Consider the following 20,651-nt stretch of genomic DNA (forward strand, 5'->3'; position numbering starts at 1 on the left):
CCATTAATTTATGTGTTCTGAATGTTAGGTCCCCAGCTGATGGCAATTTGGAAAATGTAGCCTCCTGAGGGGCAGTGCATTGTTGGGGGTGGGCTTGTGGGTGCAAGCTTTCTCTTTCCAGTATTTGGCACACTCTCCTGCTGCTGTTGTCCACCTGATGTTGGCCAGGAAGTGAGGTCCACCTCTGATCATGCCATCATTTTCCCCTGCCATCATATAGCTTCCCCTTGAGTCTGTAAGCCAGAATAAACCCTTTTCTCCCGCAAGCTGCTCTTTCTGACAGCAACGTGATGCTAACTGTAACAGGGTCTAACAGTGAGATGCCTCTGAGCTCACCAAACAGTCCCGGCCTGCATTGCAGAAGACACTGTGAGTGCCTTGTTGATGTCATTGGTAAAGACAGCTGCCACGAGTCCGAAGTCCGAGTTATTGGCTCTTTCTATGACTTCATCCAAGGTCTTAAACCTCAGAATTTCTTGAACAGGACCAAAGATCTGCAACAAAACCCTTTGGCTCAGTGAAGTTATCGTGCTATTCATTCTTTTACCTGCTCTCTCCATCTTAGAGCAAGCTCACTCTGCCTCAAAAAATTTAAATGACACTCAAGTTTAGCAGCACAGAACTGTAAAATATGCCATCTTCCTAAGCATGACACTATAAGCGTAATGTCAAATGTCAAATGGTTAGAATCTCTGTCCGCACTGCCTTGGCATCCTTGACCCCACTGTGTGTTCTTTAGATGCAGAAGAGAATGCTATCTTTGTGACCCTCAAGCCTGCTCCAGCCCTGAGAACTGCTCTGGCTCCTCACCCACACAGAAGCCACCCTGGGATGTCTTCTCTCTGCTGGCCGACAGACAGCTTAGTGGCCGACATTTAGGGGAACCAAAGGCTGCCAGTGTGTTACTAACTGATTGTTACTGGTGACTCACCATTGTTCTTGTGGCTGTAATAACCATGACTGCACAGCATGTCCCCTGACCTCAATGTAGTTTGCTTGCCTATAGTTTAAATTCTCTTCTCAAAACTGCTATGGGTGGGCTGAAGCTCTGAAATTGTCTGAAAGATGAAAACCACCCCATGGAGATGTGACTGTAGCAAGGACACCGTGGTGGCAGTGGTACCTCCTCCTTGGCGATCCGCATGTTGTCCGTGACGTTGGAGAAAACAGTGGGCTCAATGAAGAAGCCCTTGCGGCCCAGTCCTTTGCCTCCACACTCCAGCTTGGCGCCCTCAGCCACGCCACTCTGGATGAGCTCCAGGATCTTGTTGTACTGCTTCTTGTCGATCTGCAGCAGAGAGCAGCCGGTGAGGCGCATGGACCCCCTGTGACCACACGTGCGCCAAGGAACTGTCCTCTGACTTTCCTCACACACTGATTTTCCAGTCACACCACATGAAACTGATTCTTGAACTGTAAAGAAAATCTGGAAATGTGGTATGGTTCACTAACATATGGAGGGATCTAATGAAGGTGTAGTGATCATATGATTGTGCCCAATCTGAATGCCAGTTGAAGGCTTACAAAATGTACCAACATGATGCAGAAACTGACTAATTTGTTATTCATGGTTTACATGAGGAAATTTTGACGTATGTCCAACAATTAGGCAAGTTAAACTGACATTAAAAGGACAAAAAACAATAGATAACATACAGCTTCTTCTGACAGTCATCAAAATCCTACTGGGAGCAAGCATCTTTAACTGCTAAGCCATCTCCCAAGCCCCTCTACTACACTTTTATAGGGTTAGGGTTAAATTTAAAGAGTAAAGGCAAGATTCCTAGTCCCCCAAAATAGGCCAACACCAACAGTTATCCAGTTATTATGGTAAATAGTGTAAGAACCTATATACACACGAGCTTACCCAACTAGAATATAGATCTTCTTTTCAATGCTTCCCAAACTGAACAGTGTTTTGCTTGACCAGAAAAATGCCTTATCTAGAGCCCCAGATAAGACCTGGATCAGAAATGCCCTTATAAATCCGCGGATAAGCCACAGATTAAAAGCGCCTTTCCCCTTGGGAGCCCTCTCGAAGCCACCATGGGGCATAACGAAGAGCCAACCTCACAGCCGAAGGGCACGTCAGCCGGCCCTGCTTTCACTCCTACAGGTCTGCAGATGTCAGGAGATGAGCTGGGCAGCTGCTGTGATGAGGAGGGCTAGGGCTAGGCTCTGTCCTCAAAGCTCGCACTGCCCTACTAAGGGTTCCTCTGTCACTAACTCTCCGAGTCCCCTTCAGATCAGCTCGCCGAAGGGGAAGAGTAAGAAAGAAGCAATGCCCACGCCACGTCTTCAGCCATGAAGGGCAAGGAGCCAGCTGAAAGGGGAGGCATTGCTTTGGTGGGCCCCACTAAGCACCCCACGTCAGAACTAGCCAAGCATGAAGTTTAAAAAAGGGAATGCATGCTGGGCGTGGGGGCGCACGCCTTTAGTCCCAGCACTGGGGAGGCAGAGGTAGAAGGATCACTGTGAGTTAGAGGCCACCCTGAGACTACACAGTGAATTCCAGATCAGCCTGGGCTACAGCGAGATTACCTCAGAAAAACAACAAAAATAAATATATAAATGTTTTCAGTTTCTCTACCTGAGGACCCTGCTCAGTGGTAGGATCAAAGGGGCTCCCCACTATTCGCCTCTTGGCCCTCTCCACGCTTCTTTTCACGAACTCCTCGTAGATGGACTCCTCTACGAAGATGCGGGACCCTGCGGTGCAGCACTGGCCTTGGTTGAAGAACACGCCCTGGTGAGCCTGCTCCACGGCATAGTCCACTATGGGAGGAAGCACCCACGTTCTCAGCACGGCTCTGCCCTCCCCAGAGGCCCGGGCATGATGCCCAGCTCACTGCAGAACATGCCAGTGATAGCTGTGGACTGAAAACACAACTTAGTCTTGTTCTAACTAGCCCCCGACACGCTGCTTACGTGAACTTGCACAACCTCACCTCCTCGAGGGTCTTTCTTGTTCTGTAAACAGAATAGGACCACATCTCCGGGAACAGGCATCTCAAATCCCACTATACAAAGGGTTAGGCTGATAAGGTAACAGTATGAGTCTTCCAGGTGGTCAAGTGATGTTATAGAGACTAATGGAAGCCATGAGAGGTGGTTATTGCTACTGATGAAGATAAGCCCAGGGTTTGCCAAATCTTTCCAATTTTAGGGAAACTCCCAAATAAGAATTTTAATGTGAAGTGTTAGTTTTTCGAAGTAGGGTCTCACTCTAGCCCAGGCTGACCTGAAATTCACTATGGAGTCTCAGGGTGGCCTCGAACTCACGGCAGTCCTCCTACCTCTGCCTCCAGCGTGCTGGGATTAAAGGCATGTGCCATGATGCCCAGCCGAAGGTTTTGTTTTGTCAGCTTGGTGTAATGTTTGGACAAGTTAACATGTGTCTCCTATGCATTTTGCCTGAGGGCACTAGTCGAGAACTTCTAATCTCTGGGCTCTTGATGAAACTGCCACACCAGCGCTTCTCTGAAGACACCAAGTCTGCTCTGTACTGGCACAGGCAGCAGTACGGTAATTCTTTCACCTCCATCTCTTTATCGGGCACTTCAGGATAGCGCTGCAAGTCTGAGTTTGCCTGTGACATAACTGGCTGAATCAGTGGCACTGGCTGGGAAAGCTGTGGAAGAGTGACAACTCGTGGGGAACCAAAGGTGGCTCTGGGGGCCCGGGCTGGGCTGCATTCGGGACTCTGCATCCTCTCTTCGGGCTCTCAGGGCTGGTGCCAGAGGGAATGGAGGAGAAAGGGATGACTGAAGAAGTTTGGAATTTCATTCCCTGGACAGTCTTCTAAGACAAAAAGAGCACAGTTGTGCACAACAGACGGACTAGGTGGCCTCTCCCTGGAGGGGTCCTACATGGAACCCTCTGTCCACACAGAACTGACCCACCCATGGCTCTCCCTCCGCGCAGCCGTCTTTAAGCGGATGCTGAGGCTCTGCGCTCCAGTCAGCAGGCTTGTGGAGCAGGTGCTGTCACCACTAACCATCTCCGGCTCCCCAGCGTGACATCACACTCGCCCTGGGCCTGGGAGCGGCAGAAAGGGTGAGCACGGTCGACGGGAGAAGGTGGTGCTGGGCAACGCGGGCAGTGCTGGCGAAGCGCGCTCGTGTCTCAGCGCTCACCAGGTGCCAGGCCTGCCCGCCCCACCTCCCAGAAAGAGACTGTCTTTACTGCTCACTCGCTCCCTTCCCAGGCCTCCACCGCTCGCCCCATGCCGCCTCTCGGTGGCGGACTCCTGTCTGGAAACCAAACTGCGCAGCAGTCAGCTAAGGGCGCTCTCCCCAGCATTCAACTGTTCCTCCCAGAAAGATATCTTGGCCGCCCTTAGCGTCATGAGTCCTTCTTTGCATGTCCTCTCAAGAGTGGAGGCACGACAGAGGACATGGGCATGGAGCGCGCGGGGCCTGGAGGTGTTTGGGGGGCACTTACAGTCAGCGTCTGCAAAAATGATGTTGGGGCTTTTCCCGCCCAGCTCCAGAGTTACTCTCTTCAAGTTGCTCCTCCCAGCCGCTTCTTGGATCAGCTTTCCCACCTGTAAGGACGGAGACGAAGGGAAGTTTTATACACCACCTAGGCGAGACGGTTGGTAACCAAAGCCAGCTCTGGGCAATATTAGGTCACAACAGTTAACTGACCCTAAGTAGCCAAGAACCCACTGGGACAACTTCTGCTGTCGACTTGGATGGCTCAGACAAGTGAGCTGGGATGCAGCCGAACGCCAGCACTGAGGACAGAACCCACGTGTGCTGACCACGGACAAGGGTGGCACATGGAGTCCAGCCTGGCACTTTGCAAGTACCCATCCATGCTGACCATGGACAAGGGTGAGAAGCTAGCCATGGAGGTGGCCAAGAGACACCTGCAGGCCTTCAAAGTGGGTCTCCATCTAGGTGTGCTCACTGTTGTGGGGCAATGTTGGATCTCCCCATTTGCCCATGTTATTCATTAGCTGGGCTGAATTCTTTTGTATTTTGCTATAATTCTGCCTCACTATAAAATTTTTGAAAAACAAAAAGTCTCATTTGGCATAAATTTAATGCTGTAGCAGGAGGGGAGGCAATGTCTGTGAAAAAAGGTAGGTTAGTTTCTTATTTTGTAGAAAAATGTTATTTACCAAGGTGTTAGGAAATGCTAACATTAGGCCCTAAATGTTAATGGGCAAACTACCAGCCAAGGTGCCAGTCCCCGTGTCTGCTCTTTCCTACCTCCAAGCAAACTCCTTAGGAAGAACTGGCTCTGTTTCCAGACAAGCAAGTGTGCTATCTCCCCTCCAGGAAGAAAACGTGTGGACAGGAAAGAGCCTCCACCCTCTGCTCTGAAGGGGTGACAACACGCAACTTCCAGCAGACACTATGACTGAGCCCAAGGTACTAATGAGAGAGGCACACTCGTACTTGAGGCCAATTCAAGAGCCAGCAACCTTTAGGTTCATGCCAACCCCGAGGGGAAGTGGGCACTGAGAACCTAACTGTCTCTGATTCCCTGCTCTTGTGAGGAATTCAGTGTGCTTTGTTGTCTCTGCTCTGGGGAGAATCCACAGTGAGTGTATGGGTACTTTTAAAAGTTCAGGAAGAAAACAAGCAAGCAAGTCTTCAAGAAAGGCAGTCACTAGAATTCAGGGACTATGGCCCACAATTTGGCAGGCTGGAACAGACATCACAGGTGTTCACTCACTCCCATAAAGCCTATGCAAATGTAAGAGTCAGAAGTTACTGACCCAGTAGGTCACCCAGCTGGTGAGAAGCACCAAGTGGACTCTGCACACTGACTGTAGGGCCCAAATCCAGGGCCCTCCCTCCCTCCCTCCCTCTTTCCCCTACTGTGCACCCAGAAGGTGTTACAAGCTACCAAATCTTATCTCTATAATTCAAACTGATCTGAAATGGAGCAGGAACAGCACCTGTTATAGGCATAAATCATATTCACAAATTATGAGTTTTGGAATTCATGCCTTCATAAGTACATTTTCTTAAGCAAACCAAGGAGAAATCATGGGTTTTACACATAGTAAGATGGTGACTAAATGTTAGGGTAGGTGAAGAAAGTGCCGACCAGCTGGCATGACCCTTCTCTTCACCCTACTTCCTGACATTCCTCGGGGACAACTGGACCATAAGGCCATTCTGTGAGTTGACAGTTGTTGCCACCAGAAACATTGTCCAGTGATTATTTTCATGGCTGTGGTAACTCTACAGTCCAAATCATCAGAAAAGACCTAGTGATTTTCCTATGTCAAGTCTTTGCCAGCCTTTCCCCCAAAACCACATTTACTTATGCTAAATCCTGAAAGGCATATCTTAATGAATGACACCTTTCTTCTTCACCTTTGGAAGAAGGTCAAGTTGCAGCTCAGCCTCAAGAGAACTGGATGTGGTAAGCTGCTTCCATCTGGAGTGTTCTCTAGACAAAACCCAACTGTGCTGGTTTGAATGAGATGTCCTCCAGAGCCTCACGTATTTTGAACTTGGTCCCCAGCTGGTGGCAACTTGGGAGGTGGAGCCTTGCTGGAGAAGGTGTGTCATGAGGGTTTATTCTTCCAGTTTTCCAGTGCTAGATAGCTCAGCTCATTCCTGCTGCTTCCTGGCAGCTGCTCTGGCAGGATTGATGCCCAGCTGCCTCTGTTCTACCAAGCTTTCCACTGCCATGATGGAGCTTCCCCTTGAGGCTATACTCCAAAATAAACCTTTTCCTTCCATGAACTGCTATTGGTCAGGTGTTTTGTCCCAGCAATGCAAAGGTAGCTAACTACAATGGCAACTTTTCACCAATCTCCTTCCCTCAACATATGTTCATAGTTCTACTATCAGCCTGGTGCAATGTTGGAGTAAGTCCCTTACCAATAAGGAACTTGCAGCCAGGAGACCTCCATATAAATCTAGGAAATGGCCATCAAGTGTGGCAGGCTCGGCAGTGCACTTAGAAATAAATATGGGTATAATTTAATATTAGATTAGACTGTAGCAGTACTTTTAGTCCAGTGTAGTGCTTTGCTATAACCCAGATTCAGACCAGTCTGATCCTTATGTACAGAATTGGGCTAGGATGCAACAACCTTCAACAATTACAGGGTCAAGCACCATACATATGCCTTTCCATGGTACTCTTAGTTTCCAGGTCAAATTTTCTTTGAAAAATATAATACTATTCATGAATCTTCTCAGAGAGTGGAAGAAGGTTAACCGATCCCAAAATAGGAAGGATTCCTTATTATCATTCCCGTGAAGGGAAAATAATAAATGTAACTCCAAAGCAGAGAAAAGTGATATGCTTAAAATCAAAGAGTCCAGGCCAGGTGTGGTGGTACACACCTTTAATCCCAACTCTCAGGAGGCAGAGATAGAAGGATCAGTGTGAATTTGAGACCAGCCTGGGACTAGAGTGAGTTCCAGGTCAGCCTGGGCTACAATGAGACCCTACCTTGAAAAAAAAAAAAAACAACAACAAAAAGTAATCAAGGCAAATTTGTGGTAACATATCTGACAAGAAAGTATGGGAGATCCTATGCAAGCTAAGCTATAGTATTATTTATACAATGCCATGGAAATGTTTACAGGTTAAAAAACGTAAGGAGGAATGACTGTAAAGGCCTTGGATGGACCAACCCTTCTTAGACAGGACACATGGGTATGGCTCCACGCGCCACACCACTCATGGCTGACCCCTCCTCCACATGCCACACCACTCATGGCTGACCCCTCCTCCACACGCCACACCACTCATGGCTGACCCCTCCTCCACGTGCCACACCACTCATGGCTGACCCCTCCTCCACGTGCCACACCACTCATGGCTGACCCCTCCTCCACACGCCACACCACTCATGGCTGACCCCTCCTCCACGTGCCACACCACTCATGGCTGACCCCTCCTCCACGTGCCACACCACTCATGGCTGACCCCTCCTCCACATGCCACACCACTCATGGCTGACCCCTCCTCCACGTGCCACACCACTCATGGCTGACCCCTCCTCCACGCGCACAGCACTCACGTGTAGTCTCTCCTACATATACACACCACTCATGTTGAACCCCTCCCTAGATGTGTCATACCACTCACCATTAACCTCTCCTGTAAGTCCACACCTCTCATGACTGACCTCTCCTACATGTCTAGAAGGCGGAGTCACATGAGACACAGGGGATTTAGCAGTTAAGTTAATGGGCAAAGTGTAGGAAAGCCATGCAATTCTAATGAAATGGGAAATTTGTAGGTTAAAAAAAAAAGAAAATCATAGTTTTAGAAATGAAATTCGGTATATGACATGGATATCGACTGTAAGATAGGGACTCGGTTTTTAGTTCATCACCCTTTTGACAATCAACAAAGGTTTTACAATGACTGTGTGTTTATCCTCCCACCCCTTCCCTGGCAACCTGGTGAAGTCCAACCATAGGCAGGCTTTTGGCCCATGGGGAAGTCCTGGGTATCTAGTCTTGGGGTTGGCTCCTAACAAGCCTTTACCTCCCCTGTTCAGCTTCCTCATCTGCAGAGATTGCAAATGTGCCCCTTAGTCCTCTGGTTAACTGGAGGCGTTTACAGGGATAGATGGGACTCTTGGGGGGCCTGCTCTGTGTTTTTCTTGCTGTAAGGAGCAGAAGCAGCTTTCCCCAAGAGCACCACAGCTGGTCAGAGCAGTAGAAAAGCAGATCTGTTTTCAGCCTCCCTCACACAGCGCTCATTATGAAAGAGTAAGCGATAGCATTCCCATCATGTGGCTTCTTAACTCTGCATTCCCAGCAGAGACTCAGCTCTACCCCTGTGCCCCAAGCAGGCAAGGGTGGTGAGCAAGGGGCTCTCCCACACATCTGAAACTGGGCTAATTCTCAGCAGGAATGTTGGCACAGAGCAGCTCTGCCTCCCATCTTCGTTTCAATAGCCTTCAAGATTGATATCAGGAACGTCCCTGCACTAGCATCGTGTTCACAGCAACGTGACAGCGTAGGGAGCGCAATGTGGCTCTTTGCGAGAAAAATAATTTGTTATACAAGACAAAAAAATAAAAGAACACAAAAGGCTTTTCAAGGCTTCTTTATACAAGGAGATTGCTCCCTGAACAAAGTTTTTAAATTTGGGTAAAAATTTCTTTTTCATTAATCATTTCACTTAATCAGGGTGGGTTCTTTCTCGGAGACACAGAGCCTTCGAGAAACAAGACAAATCCATGCTAGAAATCTCAGCAAACTGGCTGAGGACACCTGCTTTCTGTGGCACATGTTCATTTCTTAAATGAATCCCTAAGCAGTCAGCTCTGCACCCTCCCTCATCGAAAATTCCCAGGATTGTGCTTCCTGGTTCCAACTGAGGTGAAAATAGGAACCACGAAAATAGGTGAGTGGGCATGTCTTATTGTTCTGAAGTACTCATAATTAGGCCAAATCTACCTTTTCAGATTTTTACCAAAAGTACCAGGACAGGGCACCCTTTAAGTGGCAGCAGCCATTTCAAAAGTTTGTCTGTTGAGCAGGGCGTGGTGGCGCATGCCTTTAATCCCAGCACTTGGGAGGCAGAGGTAGGAGGATCACCATGAGTTTGAGGCTACCCTGAGACTACATAGTGAATTCCAGGTCAGCCTGGGCTAGAATGAAACCCTATCTTGAAAAACAAAGTTAAAAAAAAAAGTTTGTCTGTGAAATGCAGATTATGAAAACCAATAAAACTTAAAGTGTGTTTCCAGTCATCCTTCCCACCACTCCCATCAGCACATGTCCACAGCTACAGCTCCGCAATACCACTTGTCCTCAGAGAAGTCCATTTCTGGGTCTCTGCTTGGCATACCTTTCTTCCCTGGCTCGGCTCACCCCCTCTCTGCACTCCTCTGAGAAGCTCCTTCTCAGTGTTCACCCTCCCCACAGGGCTTGGCGCCTTCTCCTCCATCCCACCGTGCTATGCCCGTAACTCTCCCCCTGTACTTGCTTACTGTCTGTCTGTCCTCACCGGACTGAATTAGACGGCTCAGAGGTTCTACCTGATTTATTTCTGTGTGTATGAATAACAGATTTTTAATAGCATTTGCTGAGTCAGTGAGCCAGAGCGAGGCTGCTGCTCCTGAGGCCTCTGGAAATGAGCGAGCAGGAGCTCCCGAGTTCTCCTTGGCTTCTCTCGCTTTGACATCCTCGCCTCTAACATAGGGGATGCCTGCACACTCGGAACACTGGCTGTACGTATGAATTCACAGGCTCATAACATCTCTTTGGGTGTCTGGGTTCTATCTGTAGAGAGTTTGATCAGCTTGGTCTGGAATAGAGCGCCTAAGTGACCGAGAATAGCCAAGTTTAAGTGCTGTAACACCCATGGGGTCAGACTGAGGATCTAGCTCAGGGCTAGAGTACTTGTCCAACATGTGCAAAGCCCCGGGTTTGACTCTCAGCACTGTTGAAGCCAAGCAAATAAACAAATGCAGCGTCTAATGTTATTGGTGACAGTTCTTTTCCACACGTGACATATCCTTACAAACATTGTTTTAATCTTCACAGCAACCTCGTGAGGTCAGAGCAAATTCCCCATTTTCTAGTTGGAAGAACAAAAAGCTCAGAGAATTGTGGGAATGACTCACAGGCAGGCACCCTGGAGTGGCAGAGCTAAGACCGGAGCTAGAATACCCTGTGGAGTCTTGGGTCCTTTTCTTTCCGCTCTTCTTCTCTGCACCTGCTGGGGTCAGAGTCACTTGCTCTTTACGATTCTGACAACTGTGCACTATCTATGAGCAGCCTAGTCTGTCATAGATAAGACTGAGACTTATCACATCAGGTTCTCTTTATGTCAGATAAATGAGAAAAACCCAATATTTTATTTCCCAGTTTGCTTTGATAGAAAGAGATGTGACATACTCTACATCCCTCTACCTAGATGCACTGAGGGAATAAGCTTCTTAGGACTGGGTCACAGCAAGCCCCAGCTTGGGGAGAGATCTACTGCACAGCCCAAGGGAATCGTGGACCTTAGCCGGCAGAAATGACAGCATACTTGCTTCTTAATACTCGTGTTTTGATTTATGTATTTTAAAAAGGAGAAGAAAACTAGGTCTGGAGCCTGTACAGCCGATGGTTTTGTCATGCCCAAATGGAATTTTTAGTAGGGTGTTAAGTGATTTACTACTGGACTCACACAACCTTAGAAAAAGGCCTACTTGCTATTTTTTTCTTTTTCTTTCTTTTTTCTTACAGCTCAAACTGTAGCAGGCCACTTCCCCCACCTCCTAGGAGGGAAGAGGGAGAGGCTGCAGAGGGAAGAGCTGACAGGTTTGCATCATGGACATCCACTCGTCTCACTCGGGAGTGGAAGCAGAGCCCGCTGCGCGGCCCGGAGTCCATGAGGACACAGCTGCGCTCCACACGAGTGCTCGGCATGAATCGATGTGCACTCGCCTGCAGTTGCTTTGATGGTCTCTCTACTATCTTGTTGACTAATGATGAAATCATGGTTTGTTAATCTAACTGAATCTACAAAAACATTATATCAAGCAAAATGCAAACTGTTTTCCTGTACTTTGTTGAGGTTGTTTATTGATTCTGTGTTTCTAAGCCTTTTCATATTCACTTATTAAATATTTACATGTATTGCTTATGTATTTAGCTGCATGAGGAGAAGTTAATCCTATCTTTAATCTGAGTAACTGCTTTCAGAAGGCCTTTGGCTAAAGTCAAATGGAAAGCAGCCTCTTCAGCTAAGGTTCTTGTTGAGTACTCGTTCTGTTCCAGACGTTTTGTGGTCTATCAACAAGTCCCATCTCCCTACAGTAATCATAACAGAAGCCATGCTCAAAACCATATTTACATGACATGTTCAATCTGGAAGAATCTACGTGATTTCCCAAGTAACCTACAAGGTTAGGAAGGAATACGTGGATAAACAGATGAACGATGACAAACTACAAGGACTTGGGGATAATGTGATCACTTGAGTGGCCTGCTAAAACTCCCCACTGTCCACTGTGAATGTGGATGACTGCAAGTTGGTTTTCATATTCCTTGGGATGACCCAGAAGGTACCATGGTGCTGAGAAGTAACAGAGGAGTGCTCAGCACTGAAACATCTCTATCACATCTTCCAAGGCTCAGGGTTCATTGTGGAAGAGGTGGCAGAAAGAATGTAAGAGCCAAAGGAAGGGTAGGACTCCTTACAACATGCTCCTTCAGACACAAAATGGCCTGGATATCCATGAACTCACAGTGCCTGACACTACCTACACAAGACCTTCATAATAGGAGGAAAAGATGATAAGGAAAAAGAAAATAAAAGGGAGACTGATTATGAGGGGAAAGGAGTATGATGGAGACTGGAATTGCAAAGGGGAAAGTGTGTGGGAGGATTACCATGGTTTATTGTCTATAATTATGGAAGTTGTCAATTTTTTAAAATAAAACCCAAAATTAAACAAAAAAGAAAGAAATAGTGATAACTGCAGTAATTCACATTAACAAAAAAGAACTCCAACCTTTACCTCATAACATACACACACAACCTCAAAGAACACACAGCTATTTCAGGGAAATCTGAATGAAATGCTTTGCTGTTCCATCTAATTTACTTTCATACTTTTAAATAAAATGTAGGAGGCTGGAGAGATGGTTTAGTGATTGAGGTGCTTGCCTGCAGAGCCAAAGGACCCAGGTTCGATTCCCCAGAACCAGATGTACAAGGTAGCACACACATCTGAAGTTCATTTGCGGTGGCTGGAGGCCTTGGCATGCCAATTCTCTCTCTCTCTCTTTCTCTACCTGCTTCTCTCTCTCTCAAATAAATAAAGCAAAATATTTTTTAAAGAGATTAATTAGATGAAAAGTCCCATATACTGAGGCTCTCACGAGGAAGGAACAAAGTTGGGATGGGAAGTGGTGGTTAATTTCCATATTCAGAAACCAATAGTTAGAACTGAAATGAACCTTCCCTAAGGACTGTTTTTAAGCAGATGGAGACAAAAACCAACAAAGACTGCCTAAGAAGGAGATCTTGCTAGTTAATCCTAGAGGATGGAATTCCTCAGGCATCACTGAACTTCCTGTGCAGAGAGGATGGAAAGGTGCTAGGGGCACGATGGTGCCATGAGATGGTGCTGAAGATGAGCTAACCTGTCCAATCCCCTTGAGTGGGTGAAGACCTCAGGAAATTTTACTTTCGATCAGCTCACACTGTGAAGGCAGAGGGAGCTCAAGTTCTTCATCTGAAAGATACAGAGTGCTGTAAGGGCATCTTTACACACTGATGCCAGACCATTGTAGAGAATCACAGAGCTTACTGCAAGAAAGACTGAAGATGAATCTGGGTTCTATGACTGTCAGTCATCTCTCTTTTGCAGCCAAGAAGCTCCTGAAGATTTTCCTGGACTCGAGGGCTTCAGTTCTTGGGAAGCAGGGACAGGGAAATTGAGCCTCATTACAGCAGGTAGAAAAGAGGTCTGAGAGAGGCTCTGAACTGAACTGAGGTGTGGCTACAGAGATGAGTCTCATTACTATACAGTTGTCAATATGCCACAGGCCATTAGCTCCTCTCCCCACCAGCCAGCCATTTAACCATTGTCAATACTATATAGTTTTTCAGTATGTATGAACTTGTAGATGATTGCAAACTTTTTCTTCTGAGGTAGGGTCTTGCTCTAGCCAAGGCTGACCTGGAATTCACTATGTAGTCTCAGGGTGGCCTTAAACTCACAGTCATCCTCCTACCTCTGCCTCCTGAGTGCTGGGATTAAAGGCGTGTGCCACCATGTGTGGTGGTTGCAAACTTTTTAATACAATACAACCCTGCCATTTTAAAGGTTTCTTTGTTGAGTAACTCATGAGCAAAGGAAATGCTCTAGACCATGTCTAGGCTTTATTTATTTATTTAGATTTTGATCCCCCCCCTTTATAGCTGGAATGAAACTGTGGACTAGAAGACAGTGTGGGTGGTACCTCCTAGTTTGCATAAATGTTTTTCCTTAGCACAAATTAACAAACTCAGAACTGTGAGGCAGGTGTTCCTAAGTGGATCTGGAGCCATGTTCTGCAGTATGACCCAATGAATCAACTTCTATATAAAACAGGGATAACTGAAGTATGATGAACACAAGAATCCCAAGAAAAGCTTAAGAATTCTTAGACTCATTTGCAATTCTAATATTCTAATTCAGAAGATCTTGGTTGAGGCCTAGAATTGAATGAGTACCCAACAGCACTCTGGGTGAGGTGGTCCTTCAACAACTGCATGGCATTTTTCTTCAAAGAAACTCTTTCTTACAATAGAATTTGAGTCTAGAAAACTCAGGTTGGAGAAATGGCCCCTACTCTAGACTACCAAAAGTTCTCTTTCAGATTACATTCTGAATACTATACTATTTTGCCAAAAACAATGGGACTTAAGAGCAGTTCCAAGCAGCACTTCTAAAAATAAAACAGAATCGCAAATGTACAACATACAAAATACTTACTGGAAGCCAAACATATTTGTAAAATACTTGTAAGAGCCACAAGACAAATAAAAGGAGAGTAAAGATGCCAGAGGAGAACAGGAATTAGTTATCAACAGATGTATTATTTGCAAATGGAAGATTTAGATTCAGCCAGCATTGCTGAAGCCCTTCAAAGTGCCGAGCACTGTGACTTTCAAACACACCACCTCGCCTGGCAAGTAAGCCTACACAGCTCTTCTGAGGCCCTCCACACAGATGGCAAAACGAAAAACAGGCAGGCTAAATGATTTGCCCAAGGGCACTCAGCAAGAAAGCTGAGCTCTGACCCACGGTTGGATGCATGCAGTGGGCCTTCCGTTATACCATACTTCCCCAAGCATAGATTGTTCTACAAACGTCATTCAAAAATAAAAAGAAACAATGAGATAATATTTATTGACATTTGACTAAGAACCAGGTCCCATGCTAAACATCTTATACTAGTTTATGTCAACCTTTCAATCCATAAAGTAGATTAGATTATATTTAATGTGCAGACAGGAAATCTGAGTTCTAGAAAGATGAAATAATAACATGTACTGGAAATAACTATTTACAGCCATAATAGATATCTAAATTAAGTCTAGTTTTCTGATGTGTCTCTGACATACTTAATCTTAATCACTTTGAATACGCTTTGAAACCTGTGTTTGACTTTCTTATTGAAAAGGTATAATTTCATCTACTTGTTCATGGTTTTTCAAGTTTCATTTTAGCAAAGCTGAGGAGTACTTTACATTCTTTGACAACAATCTGAGTAAAGCATGAGAGGAATTACATCAAGCTGAACCACACTGAAGCTGTGATATCAAACTTTATGAGTTTGTCTGTGATGATCATAAGACTACTGTGACTCTTCAGCCCAGAAATTATCTTGGTTTATGATAAGTCACCACACAGCCTTATACTAAAATTAATCTGGCCTGCACGTGGTTGAGAGTACTGTAATCTGAAGACAGAAAGAGGATATATGGAGAATGACTGGAGAGGAAACCAAATACTTTTTAAAAAGTATTTTAATTTTATGTATTTATTTGAGAGAGAGATAGAGAGAGAGAATGGATGCGCCAGGGCCTCCAGCCCCTTCAAATGAACTTCAGATGTGTGCCACCTTGTCCATCTGGCTCACGTGGGGCCTGGGGAGTAGAACCTGGGTCCTTTGGTTTACAGGCAAGTGCCTTAACCACTAAGCCATCTCTCCAGCCCAGAAAACCAAATACTTGATCTACTTTGACACATTTTCGTTCTCCTTGAAGATGAACTATGTCCAACAAGATTATTGATCATGACCAGTTACTGAGCCTGAGAGAGCCAGTGATGCTAGGGATCAGACATGAAATGACTCCTCACCAAGTCCTATCAGGTATGACAAGGTTCAGGGCTGTCTTTTACCCCCACCCCCATTTCAATAGCATATGAGAGACTGCGAAGGATGAGCACTGGCCTGCTACTAAATCTGCCTCTCTCAGCTGTTCAAAGTAGAACTACCACTGAGACCCCACAGTGAATTCCAGGTCAGCTTGGGCTACAGCGAGACCCTACCCTGAAAAAGAAGAAAAAGAAAGGAAAAAGAAAGAAGGAAGGAAGGAAGGAGAGAATGAACTAACTCAATGGTTAAAAAATAAAAACCAAATAAATAAATAAATAAAACCATATTTGTTATTGAGAGGAAGTAAGGAGAACTAATCTCTTAACCTCATTCCAAACAGATACAGACTTAGCTCGTTGACAGCACCAGTCCTTATTACTGGCATGGGAAGCAGCTCTGAGGAGTGAATAATGCCAGTATTAGTGCTTATCTGCCAATATCAAGCAGCATATTACTCACAAGAGTCCCCACAACTGGCAGCTCCTTCCTCCACGTTTTCAATATTTGGTTCTCATCCCACTGCACTTTCATCAACCACAGAGATCAATGATAACAGAATAGAGAGAACTAAACCTCTCCGAGTTGAGAATATTAACTACAGAATTAAGAGGCATGCTGGGCATGGTGGCACACATCTTTAATCCCAGCACACAGGAGGCGGAGGTAGGAGGATTTCTGTGAGTTTGAGGCCAGCCTGAGACTACATAGAGAATTACAGGTCAGCCTGAGCTAGAGTGAGACTCTACCTTGAAAAAAGAAAAAGAGAGAGAGAGGGAGAATATTATCTTTTCCTTGAAACATTGTTACCTTTGAACAAGTAGCTTCTCAAGTAGCATTTGAATATAAATGTTTTTGAGAAACGGGTCTCAAATTGCCCAAGTTGCCTCCAGCTCACAATGCAGCTGAACCCTCAACCTTGAAGTCCTGAGCCTCCTGCCTCCACTTCTCAAATTCGGGGATTGCCGGGCATGGTGGCTTATGACTCTAATCTCAGCACTTGGCAGGCAGGGGTAGGATTGCAGTGAGTTAGAAGCCACCCTGACACTACATAGTAAATTCCAGGTCAGCCCAGACTAGAGTGAGACCCTACCTCAAAAATAAATAAATAAGTAAAATTCAGGGATTGCAGGCACCAATCAGGGTTTTGTACCTGCCTGACAAGGACTCATTTTCTCTCAGACAACACTGATCAGACAGGCTTTATTCAATGATGCTGTGAGGTTCCTGAGACACCACCACTGACCACAGAGAGTCTTTGGGTCTGAACAGCACTGCCCAAAAAGAAGAGCATGACAAGAACATTTTTGCACTTTCTCTTATAATCTGCTACTGATCAAAGACTGACCAGTTCTCTGCATTTTCAATATCTGGAAAACTGAGAGGATATTTTTGTTGTTTTGTAAACTTTTATTTCTTTATGAGAGAGAGAGAATGGGCACACCAGGACCTACAGCCACTGCAAAGGAACTCTCAATGTGCACGCCCCCTTGTGCAGCTGGCTTATGTGGATCCTGGGGAATCGAACCAGGGTCCTTTAGCTTTGCAGGCAAACGCTTTAACTGCTAAGCCATCTCTACAGCCCAAGAAAAGGTATTTTTTGACTTGCAAAAATTATATGAAAATCAAATTTCAGTGTCTATCGATAGAGTTTTCTTAGGATACAGCCCCACATATTACTTTATGCATTCCTATACTTGGCTACCAGGGCATAGTGGAGTGGTGCAGCAACAATGATGCTGTCTGTGACGTCTGCATTTACTATCCTGCCCTTCCCAGAAAGAGCTGGCTCACCCCGTGGCTCATGAAGCAGCCAGCTGTCACCAGCCTCTAGAGGACTGGGAAAAGGATAAGGAAGAAGGGAAAGCTGGGTCCATTCCCTCCACCCGAGGCCAGTGTAGGTTCACAACAAGAGTATCTAAAGCTCTGCCTCGGGGTCGTTTTTCATGGAGAGCCACTCAAGCCTGTGGCATCAAACTGTCAGCGTGCTCCTTGGCTGTCACATTCACCAGTGTTCTATGAATGACACACATGTGACCCTTTGAGACCCAGAGAACGCCCATCTTCCAAGTGTGTGGCCTGCAGGCAGTCCCTGAAGGAAGGCCCGGGTGCCCGTGGTCCTCTGAAGGTGCGGTCTGCGGGTAGAGCTCGCAATGGTCTTTTCAAACCCTCTGCTCATTCACAGGACTGTTCTCAGCCATGGTCTCTCAAATACCTACCTCAGTAGAGCCAGTGAATGCAATCTTGTCTATGCCAATGTGAGAAGCTATTGCTGCCCCAGCCGTGGGTCCATACCCTGGCAGAATATTGACAACTCCAGGTGGGAAGCCAGCCTAAGAGACAAAATCAGAGGAAAGGCGCCCATGGGGTCAGCATGGCTGTGCTCTACAAGCTCAGGCTCTGTGGGGAGCAGGACCCCTCTGAAGTCAGCTTCTCCTACCTCCTTGATGAGGGCTCCCATGTAGAGTGCACTGAGTGGTGTCTGCTCAGCTGGCTTAATCACCACCGTGTTACCACAGCACAGAGCTGGAGCAATCTTCCAGGCGAACATCAGGAGCGGGAAGTTCCACTAGGAGCAAGGGGACAGATTGAAAACGCTCCTCCGCTGCTCTGTTTCCAAGCTGTGCCCCCCCCCCCCAGCTTCTCAAGCTAGTCCTCCCCAGCGTGCACACGTTTGGATCACTGATGACTTCACTGTGAAGAAAGCTGCACAGACCCTGAAAATTGCTCCTTTTCTCTCGGTTCAACAATTACGATATTCCAATTGCCTCCGAAAGAGATCTCAGGGTGAGAAGGGAGTAATTTTTTCTTTGTTTGTTTTAGTTTTTATTGTCATTTTGTGTATTTCTAAAATTGAGCTTTGGTTTTAATAAGGTTCTTGTATGTGGATTTTCTTTTTTTCTTGAGGTTGGGACCTTCTACACTAGAATTTCTAAACTGTTGTGGAAACTGGTCAATGTACAAGAACTAGCAAAGAAAATTCTAGCTGTAAATTATAGTTAAGACAATAGTCAATGTGGCATTTTTCTTACATGCATTATTATAAAACACACACAGCTACAAATGATAAAGTGTATCTACACACAAGTATGCAAAAACGTCTGCCTTCTTCTTACTACTGCAGAATAAGCTAATGAAACTAAAATGTACTGATGCATGTACATGATATAGGGCCTAAAGTGGTTTAACTGATGTTAACCGACTATTCCACCTGTACTGCCACAGCTCAGGCCTGAGCCTCATTACTACCAGGTGTCACTGGTAGCTTCATCAGGGAAGAGGGCAGCACTTCCGCCCCTCCCTCCCCACAGGGTTTCTGTCTGAGGCATCTCAGCTGCCATCCTTGAAGGCTGCTCACTGGCTCTGGCAAGCCTGCAAAAATATACAAGTGTCTTGCCTTCACCAAACACCCAATTTCTTTTCCCCTTAGTTGTTTATAAACTTGGGAGTCCTTGGTGATGTTTTAATTCCATCTACAGTGCATAAATCTTGGCGTGCAGTAATTGAACCTTGTTGGCTGACAAGGGCTCTTGCCTTGTCAGAGAAGCTGTGGCTCTGAGGGTCTGGGGAAGAGCCACAAGGGCAAGTGTGAGGCCTGCAGTGAGGGTGACCAACCTCACCTGGATCCCTGAATGGATCCAAGAGCTGCCCTGGAGGGGGTAGCAAAATTTCAACCGAACCTCTCCCTTTCCTTTTCCATACATTACTTTACTTCTTAATAACCCAGGGCTCATTTATTATTAGAACAAATGACAGGAACCCTTCCAAAGCCAAAGAGTATGGAGTCACTCTTCTATTTTTTGAAAAGAGAAAACTTCTTGTCTATACTCAAAGAGTTTTATTTCAACTTCTCTTAAAGTCCCTGCCAGTACTGTGAGGAGGATCTGATGGCATTGTGCACTGGGATAACGGTGTGTATAAGAAAGCCAAGGACAATGGCATGCTCCAGCCTGCACAGTACATAACACATCTATTTCTCTTCACAAGACAGAGGAGCCCGGCGTGGTTTCAATTACGACCGTGACGCTATATGCACTGCTGTGTCTTCTGCAGCATCCTTGCTCTGGGTTCTTGTGAGAAGGCACAGCGGGGAAGAAAGGGATTAAAACACCATATAAAACAATAAGCCAGGGAAACGGTGAGTCACTGTTCTAAAAAATAAACAAGGAACACAACACAGCAGTAATTTTCCATAGACATGAGGGACATCCATAAGCAAGGGTGGGTTATTAATACACTGTACTTTGCTTATTTTAACCATGAGAATTCCCTGACTTGAGAACCCAACTCCTGGTAACAGAGCTGAAACTCTATTAACCTGTTCAAATAAGCATTTGCAGAGAGGCTGCTAAAGATATGTCAACAACATGAGCTCAGTTTTCTCTTCCCAGTAATGAAAAACACACACCACTGAGAAGTGTGCTTTATGCGTCTTTGGGAGAATTGAGTCAAATGAAAATAAACACGAGGTGCGAGGAGACACTTACTGGGATGATCTGTCCACACACCCCGATGGGCTCATGTCGTGTGAAGGTGAAGTAATCTCCATCTGAAAGACATAAGCATAGTCACTCCCAGAAAGTTTAGGATGGAGAGAAAAGAACAGGGACCACTCTGGTGACCTTGGTGGTAAACAAAACAAAATAGAAATAAAGCTGAAAAACATCCTAACTGACCATGCCTCAAAGCAGGCTGAAGAGCTAGCTATCTTGGCGTGCCTGTGAATGAGCCAGAGGACCAGTGACAGGTCACTGAGGCAAATGAACAGCAAACAGCAAATGTGTGACAGTAAGTCTTGGAAGGGGCAGATTAAAACTGAAAAGCATTAAAAACTAAGTTTTA

General features: G+C 45.9%; 1 protein-coding gene across 1 annotated transcript in view; it reads right to left on the reverse strand.

The window, feature by feature from the left end:
- The window catches only part of Aldh1a2 (aldehyde dehydrogenase 1 family member A2), an 85,192-nt gene that overhangs the window by 9,848 nt on the left and 54,693 nt on the right, over positions 1–20,651 (reverse strand). Inside the window, exons 5-11 of the mRNA XM_004662501.2 lie at positions 20,297–20,358; positions 18,250–18,378; positions 18,029–18,142; positions 4,444–4,546; positions 2,591–2,775; positions 1,124–1,288; positions 337–494 (exon numbers count right to left, since the gene is read on the reverse strand). Coding sequence (XP_004662558.1) covers positions 337–494; positions 1,124–1,288; positions 2,591–2,775; positions 4,444–4,546; positions 18,029–18,142; positions 18,250–18,378; positions 20,297–20,358 — 916 coding nt within the window. The remainder of the gene's footprint in view (positions 1–336; positions 495–1,123; positions 1,289–2,590; positions 2,776–4,443; positions 4,547–18,028; positions 18,143–18,249; positions 18,379–20,296; positions 20,359–20,651) is intronic.

The sequence above is a fragment of the Jaculus jaculus genome, chromosome 10 (assembly GCF_020740685.1).
Source record: "Jaculus jaculus isolate mJacJac1 chromosome 10, mJacJac1.mat.Y.cur, whole genome shotgun sequence".
Taxonomy (NCBI): Eukaryota; Metazoa; Chordata; class Mammalia; order Rodentia; family Dipodidae; genus Jaculus; species Jaculus jaculus.